General features: G+C 33.5%; 1 protein-coding gene across 1 annotated transcript in view; it reads left to right on the plus strand.

The window, feature by feature from the left end:
- Positions 1-1,928: 1,928 nt before the first annotated feature.
- Positions 1,929-8,891, plus strand: part of LOC130823160 (putative disease resistance protein At1g50180) — a 6,995-nt gene continuing 32 nt past the window's right edge. Inside the window, exons 1-4 of the mRNA XM_057687784.1 lie at positions 1,929-2,971; positions 4,059-4,613; positions 5,591-6,201; positions 6,810-8,891. The exon at positions 6,810-8,891 is cut by the window's right edge and continues 32 nt beyond it. Coding sequence (XP_057543767.1) covers positions 1,994-2,971; positions 4,059-4,613; positions 5,591-6,201; positions 6,810-7,989 — 3,324 coding nt within the window. The 5' untranslated portion in view covers positions 1,929-1,993 and the 3' untranslated portion in view covers positions 7,990-8,891. The remainder of the gene's footprint in view (positions 2,972-4,058; positions 4,614-5,590; positions 6,202-6,809) is intronic.

The following is an 8,891-nucleotide window of genomic DNA, read 5'->3' on the forward strand; positions in this document are numbered from 1 at the left end:
GTTCATCAGTCCATCCGTCTCCAGATCCCGACGTAGATGCCGCACTCTTTGGGATCAACGGACGCCAAATCTGCAACTGCTTTAATAACGCCTTCATCTTAATCTGCCATAGCCCAAAGCTATTCTTTCCATTAAATTTCTCAATCCTTATTGTAGAATCTCCTACCATTGTTTCCTTCAAAAACTCTTCCTAGGATTAAACCTGAGCTCTTGATGCCAATTGTTGTGCGATAGCGGAAGCAAAGATCGAAAAACAATAATGAAACAATAAAGATTCAAACAAACAATAAAGAAAATCACACCGAGAAATTAACATGGTTCACTATCAACGTGATAGCTACATCCACCGGCACCGAGAATAAACTTTTCACTATAAACCGGGAGATTACAAGATGAACACAAGAAACCACAACGATGGCTCTCCAAGCTTTTTCTATCTTAGTTTTCCTCACTTTGTGTTTTGCATTGCATCTCATCCTAATTCTAATTACATGGGGCCTTTATATAGTATACCTCATAATAAAAAGAAATTACGGTTAAGAAAATACAAAAAACCGTCAAAGACTAAGAGTAACCGGCCAAAAAACGTGCCAAGAAACCGCCATTACGTGAGCCTTGTAAAACTACGCGAGCTGCGATACAGAGGCAGAACACACTCCGCGCCCCGCGGATTGGGACAACAGGTACTCCGCGCCCCGCGGAGTTTACTCTGTTCGAGTCACCACATTTCAGCAGACTTTAACTGCGGTAATACTCATTCTATTTCACAACAAATAATAGAGCTAATTATGACATTTAAGGTGTTAGCATTATGTTATTTGTCAAATATCACCAAAATATTTGGTGACACTTGTAGAAAGTGTCATAAATTAAGATTGAAATATTTGGATAATACTTAAAGAATAATGACATTTTGATAAAATGACAAAAATATCTTGTCACTATTAAAGCTTTTTTTTTATAGTGAATTTGCTACACTTTTTATTTTTATTTGTCTCACTTTATTTTCTATATTTGTTTTTACGATAATGAACCCTATAAATTTGAAAATTTATATTTAATTGCAATTCTATTTAAAAAATCAAAATATTTGTCTAATTTTTCCAACTACATACTACTCCTGCTCCTTAATATTTATATAAACCCCCTTTGTATGTAGCTAACTTAAGGGGGCAAATAAGTATATAATTGGATGATTTTATAAAACTTGGGTTTAAAACCAGCCACTAAAATAAATTAAAAATTGATATAAAAATTTATAAAATTTTAAATATAATTTTGTGATTGTTGATGATAACTAGAAAATATCTATCAATTTTTGGAAAATGTTTTTATAAGTTATTTTTTATTCTAAAATATTTTATATGCATTTTAATCGTTTTTTAATTAGTAAAAAAATAAAAGACTAATATTATTTTATACTAGAATAATCAATGGTTAATATTGCATGAATATGAAGTTATCTTTAAAAGTCAAAATATTATTAGCTTTTAGCATATATACTTTTTCAATTCCTTAAGATTGTTTTCATTACCTTATTCATCCTCATTTTAATATTTTAATATTTATGATCTATATATATTTTTCAATAACTTTATTTTAATAGTTTTATATTACTTATAATGTCCCAATATATTTTTCACTAGCTTGTAGCATATGCCTCTTCAACTCCTTAAAGTTGTTCCAATTTACCTTATTATATTCCCATTTTGATATTTTTGATAATCTTTACAATCTATATATATTTTCCAATAGCTTTAATTTAATATTTTTATATTGCTTATGATAATCTAACATGTTTCCAACTAACTTTATAAAAAAAAAATTAATTATTATTATTATTTTAATTTCCTTTCACATTCCGTGTGAAAACAAATTTAAGGAATGTTTCCATTTAAAAGTTTTCTTTTAAAGCACTCCATTGTAATTACGGCGAGAGATAAACCCATATAGCTCGAGAGAGGTAAACGTTAAGAATCTCCGATTCGATCCAATGGCTGAATTAGTGGTGAACTCTGCAGTTGAATACATTGAAAGCATGATTCTTGAAGAATCAAACAAAGCAGACTTATCCGGTGTTGAATCTGAAGCCAAAGCGGTCCAATCGGAGCTCGAAAGCATAAAAAAATTGGTGACCGAAATCCGATTGCACAACAATGAAGTCCGCAACAAGGAGCCAGTCCGCACCATCTTCGACAAGGTAATAAAAATGGCGTACGAAGCAGAGGATGTTGTCGACACCTACGTTTCCGAAACAGAGTCATCCCGAAACTTAATTCTAGGGTTTAACAAACTGTATCGGGCCCATCAAACCACGAAGGAGCTTCGAAAACTTCGATCCTCCATGAACGAAACAAAAAGGTTTATGGCGGATTCAATGGAAGACTCAATCAAAGGTGTACGGACTCGTGGGTCTGAATTTCCTAAGTGCCATATCCAATCTGATGAAGAATATGCTGTTGGGATGGATTTCGATATCGAAAAATTGGTGAAGATTTTAATCAACGAGAAGGATTGTGTTGATGTTCTTGCGATTTTGGGTATGGGTGGTTCGGGAAAAACAACTCTTGCTAGGAATATATATAATCATGCTAAGATCAAGAAGTATTTTAAGTATCAGGCTTGGGTTTCGATGTCGCCAGGATGGGTTCTTTCTGATGTAATGTCAGAAATTTCAAGACAAATCAATGATCAAACTGGTTTATTTGATGGGTTGTCTGAATTTTTAATGAATGGTGTAAGAAGAAAGAAATCTCTGATTGTGTTGGATAATGTATGGGACTGTGATAAATTGCATGACGAATTGCTGCCCAAAATATTCCAGCGTGATGATGGTGGTGATGCGAATGATGAGCGTATTAAGATTGTAATCACTAGTCGGCATCGGCATGAGCATGACACCACTCTGAAATGGTGTTTTCATGTGATGGAGCTTCTAAGTCAAGAAGATGCATCGGATTTTTCTAACAAGGTAAGATCACGGCCCTGCCCCATTTTAGTGGTATTAAAGAATGGGAATGGGAAATTTCTATCAAAAAGTTTCATATCATTCCTATGTTAATGAATTTTTTTATCAAAAGGTTTTTTTTTTTATAAAATATGATTACCATCTAATACCACCTCTCATAAGCATTGGAATAAATTTTATGAAGGAAATGTGATGATTAAAGTTAGATAAATACGACCATCAAAGTAGTCAAGAGTTTTTTTACTAAAATTACACTAGTTTTTCATTCTCATTACCACACCGTTTATAACCACCTATCAAACGGGTCGTTAGAGTTAAAAATGATTATGGGTATAAGGTTCTAATGAATCCTTTTAAGACTCGACTCTAAATTTAGGGTTTGAGTCGTTTTTATTTATATTCAATGCATTTGAGGCTGCGTTTAAGTCATGAAAAAATAAGAGGATTTGGTCTGGGTCTAATGATTTGAATCCAGGTCTTCAGAACTAGACCTGACCTAATCATGACCTATCTTATATTTATTTTGACCGAAGTTGATTCAAATTTGACATTAATGGGTTTTAGACCTTAAAATCAATTGTAAATATAGTAGAGTCTGAATAATAAAATTGAGACTCATTTATAACCTTTGATGCGTCAGTCTGATGGATCTATTTTTTTGTCGAAATTGTTCAGGCTTTATGAATCCGATCTAAGTCTTGATCCACAAATTTGTTCAAGGCCAAGGTCCGCGTCTTGTTAGATGTTACCCATACTCAATCTATAACCATTCCTTAATATATACTCCCTCCACTAACGTCCTATTTGCTTTTTGGATACTATTTATCTCTTACTTTTAATTTGTATTTTATTATTAATCTACAAGTTAAAACATAATCATGTGGGATCTTGTTTGATTCGCCTCAATGCAAGGATTATTTATATCAACTTTTTATAATTTTTAATAATGCACATTTAGAGATATTATGGATTGAATAAGTGCATTGGATAGAATGCATAGAGTAAATGGGACGTTAGTGTTGAATTGGAGGGAGTAAAAATTTGTTGGTTCAATCGTATACATCTTTTTATTTTTTATGGCTTTGCTTAGGTAACAATTGGTGATGATGAAGATGAAGATGAAGAATATGTTGTTGGGATCGATTTCGATATCGAAAAATTGGTGAAGATTTTAACCAACGAGAAGGATTGTGTTGACGTTCTTGCGATTGTGGGTATGGGTGGTTCGGGAAAAACAACTCTTGCTAGGAATATATATAATCATGCTACGATCGAGAAGTATTTTAAGTATCAGGCTTGGGTTTCGATGTCGCGAGGATGGGTTCTTTCTGATGTAATGTCAGAAATTTCAAGACAAATCAATGATCAAACCGGTTTATTTGATGGGTTGTCTGAATTTTTAATGAATGGTGTAAGAAGAAAGAAATCTCTGATTGTGTTGGATAATGTATGGGACTGTGATAGATTGCAAGACGAATTGCTGCCCAAAATTATCCAGCGTGATGATGGTGGTGATGCGAATGATGAACGTATTAAGATTGTAATCACTAGTCGGCATCGGCATGAGCATCACACCACTCTGAAATGGTGTTTTCATGTGATGAAGCTTCTAAGTCAAGAAGATGCATTGGATCTTTTTAACAAGGTAAGATCATGGCTCTACCCCATTTTAGTGGTATTAAAGAGTGGTAATGGGAAATTTCATTAAAAAGTTTCATATCATTCCTATGTTAATGAATTTTTGATCAGAAAAAAGTTTTTTGTTTATAAAATATAATTACCACCTAATACCACCTCTTACAATTATAATGCATTGGAATAAATTTTATGAAGAAAATGTGATGATTAAAGTTGGATAAGTACGACCATCAAAGTATAGCCAAGAGTTTTTTTTACTAAAATTACACTAATTTTTCATTCCCATTACCACACCGTTTATTACCACCTATCAAACGGGTCGTTAGAGTTAAAAATGGTTATGAGTATAAGATTCTAATGGATCCCTTAGACCTGATCTAGTCATGACCTATCTTATATTTATTTTGACCAAAGTTAATTCAAATTTGACATTAATGGGTTTTAGACCTTAAAATCAATTGTAAATATAGTAGAGTATGAATAATAAAATTGAGACCCATTTAGAACCTTTGACGCATCAATCTGATGGATCTATTTTTTTGTCGAAATTGTTCAGGCCCTATGAGTCCGATCTAAGTCTTAATCCACAAATTTGTTCAAGGCCAAGGTCCGCGTCTTGTTAGATCTTACCCATACCCGACCCATAACCATTCCTTAATATATACTCCCTCCAATTCAGCACTAATGTCCCATTTGCTTTTTGGACACTATTCATCTCTTACTCTTAATTTGCATTTTATTATTAATCTACAAGTTAAAACATAGTCATGTGGGATCTTGTTTGATTCGTCTCAATACAAGGATTATTCATATCAATTTTCCATAATTTTAAATAATTCACATTTAGAAATATTAAGCATTGAATAAGTGCATCGGATAGAGTGCATAAAGTAAATGAGACGTTAGTGCTGAATTGAATTGAAGGGAGTAGAAATTTGTTGGTTCAATCGTATACATCTTTTTATTTTTTATGGCTTTGCTTAGGTAACAATTGGTGATGATGAAGATGAAGATGAAGAACGAGCTAGAGAATATCGAGGTTTAGCATTATCGATGTTGAACAAATGTGGAGGTTTACCATTAGCCATAGTAGCCTTAGGTAAACTCCTTAAGAAAAAAGACACAATCCAAGACTGGGAAATTGTATTTGCCCAATTAACATACAAGGAAGGTCCAAATGATCTATACCTCCCTATTAATGAAATATTGGCAATAAGTTACCATGATTTGCGTCAACATTTAAGGCCATGTTTTCTTTACTTTGGACTTTTCCCTCAAGATTTCTCTATCAAGGTTGGATCACTAATGAAAATGTGGATTGCTGAAGGATTTGTACAGAAACAACACAAGGACGGAGAAACTTCAGAAGATGCAGCAAGAAGAATGTTACAAGAGCTAATTGACCAAACAATGGTTCAAGTTGTTAAGAGAAATTATTGTGGGAAGGTCAAGAATCTACGAGTTCATGATATAATGAGAGATCTTTGTATCCAAGAAGCACATAAACTTGAATTTCTCACCGTACTTTCATCGGAGTTTGTTCAACATAATGAAATGGCCGGGATGAATTCCCGTCGAACTGCTATCAATCTTAGGTATGTAGTTTTTTTCCTTTTGTTTTCAAATTGTAACAATATTATTGAAAACTCCCCTTTAGGCAGGGTTTAGGCGTTCGGGTATATACGTAGAGCTTTGATAACCTAACATATTTAGAAGTATATTTGAAGGCTTGATTATGATCGATAGTGTTAAATTGCCCGGTATCACCCATATGTGAATTGTCAATCATCAGAGAAAGAATAAGAGAATATGTCACTTTATAATCTTGAGAAGTAACTCCGTCCATTACTATCGATTAATTTTAGTAGTGAACCACTATTGGATTTATATGTGGGTTTCATCTTCTCCTCCTAATTTGGTTTGTCAGATTCTATTTTCTAAATTCTATTATGGTATCAAAGCCTATTTGTTTTTTAATTAACCCTTTGGTGGGCCAAAGATTCTAAGGATATTTACATATGAGAGGGAGGATTGAACTATTGGTTTAGTAATAAACCTTTTTAGGTTTGTGCATGAGTTACCTGTTATCCTCCTTGTTTGAGTTGCCTAGGCCCATACTCTTAATTCTAAGAGATTGTATTAGTAGTAACTATGTATTACCATAGATATGACTCTAATGACTTAATACTTTGAAAATACGCAGCAAGTTTTCCACCCTTCCCATCCACAATACACATCTTAGAACTCTCTTCCTTCGAGGAAATGAAAGACCTAGCAAACGGGGCGAAAAAGTGAACCATCATATTAGTTTGGACTTGGCCCTTATTTGTGACAAATTCAAACTACTAAGAGTCTTAGACATCAATGGAATCAAAGTCTTCGATGGTGTAATGCCTAAAGAAATTGGAAACTTAATTCATTTGCGGTATCTTCGAATAATATCGACAAACATAAGCGAACTTCCACAATCCATTGGCAAATTGCGAAAGCTATTAACCTTAGACTATTGGAACGTTTCGGTTGATAACAATGGAATAAAATTGCCTAATGTGTTGTGGAAGTTAAAACATCTAAGGCATTTATACTTACCCTATGAAATGAATAGTATAAAGGACAACTTCAAGTTAGAGTCATTAAAGAATTTACAAACATTGTGGGGTGTAAAAGGAGGAGATTGGATGATCGACGAAATGTCAAAGTTGAGCTCAAAACTCCGAAAATTATGCATACAAGGAATCTCAACGCCTAAGTTGATTGATTTGGTTTTTAAATGCACCGCGATCGACGTAGACTCTCTTTATTCATTAGCTTTGGATTGGTATGGTTTCGAGTTAAAGGGTCTTGAAGCATTGTGTTCCAAACTCAGTTTAAAGAAGCTAAGTTTGACAGGAAAGGTTCTAGATGATTCTAAACCTATTAAGTTTCCCACAAACTTGGAAAAAGTAGAATTGTACTACACCCACCTTAAGAAACAGGACAGTTTGGCTGCTCTAGGGAATCTCAAGTGTTTAAAGTTTCTAAGATTAGGAAAGGATTCCTACATGGGAAAAGAATGGATTGGGATCAACGCAACGACATTTACAAGGCTCGAGGAGCTAAAACTATCTCATTTGCCGAATTTAGAGAAATGGGAGATGGAGAAGGGAGCGATGCCATACCTTAAGAAGTTGTCGGTCGTATATTGTATCAATCTTACACGGATTCCAGAAGGATTAAAGTCTATAAGTAGCCTGGAGAGATTAAGCATTGAACGAATGCCGCGCAGTTTCAGTAGTAAAATTCGAAAGGCAAGCAGTTCAAAAGGAGAAGGAGAAGACTTTAACATTATTCAACACATCCCTAAAGTTGAAATTCAGGATTGTTCCGCCTCGTTTAATTACTGATCCATGAGGACTAAAATAAGCAGGGTATGTTTCCTCGCTAAATGTTGTTTTGTTGCATAGCCATTCATTACATTATCTTGATAATCATTTATCGCCCGTTTGGTAATCGATACTACATGATGAGAATTAGAATGAAATATATTGTACTACTCTAAATATTCATGATGTGTATCACGTCCTTCCCATGGTAATGAAAGTTTGGTAATAAATAAATGTTTTTTTAGTAAAGTTCGTCAAGAGATAAACTCACCAAAATTACACTAACTTTCCATTACCATTCTCTCCATTTATAACTGATTAACCGTTATTATATTAATATTAATATAAATATTGTTTTGTTGCTTAGTACACATGAACAATATGAGGGGAGCATTATGCAGGTCCTTTGAAGATAAATAGACTGAAATTTTACTTACTCAAGACGCCACAAAAGATATAAAAGACGTACAACTACACCAAGCATGATCCAAACTCAAATACACCAAGCATGATCCAAATTCAAATACCCCTACAGAGCAAGGGTAGATCGGAAATTATGGGTTGATCTAATAATTGAAGATTTTTCCTTTCATTTCGATGATCGATAAGAGTTCCATTCTCCTCCTATTGTCGACACCGGATTCTCTAGCTTTGCCTGATCAAAATAATAATTGCCAAAAAAAGTATGGGAAAACTTTTTTTACTATAAGTAAACCTTTTTTGTGATTAATTTAACCCCTCACTTATTACATGCATTTATTAGTATGATATCAAAAAACATGTAAGATGTATATACTATTTATGATATCAGATAAAGATCAAAAACAGTAATAATTACGAAATTAGCAAGGATGATTTCGTAGCATTTGCATTCTGGTTAACGTGTATTTAGAATTTTAGATACCTTCTGATGTATTTATTAT

The sequence above is a fragment of the Amaranthus tricolor genome, chromosome 9 (genome assembly GCF_026212465.1).
Source record: "Amaranthus tricolor cultivar Red isolate AtriRed21 chromosome 9, ASM2621246v1, whole genome shotgun sequence".
Lineage (NCBI taxonomy): Eukaryota > Viridiplantae > Streptophyta > Magnoliopsida > Caryophyllales > Amaranthaceae > Amaranthus > Amaranthus tricolor.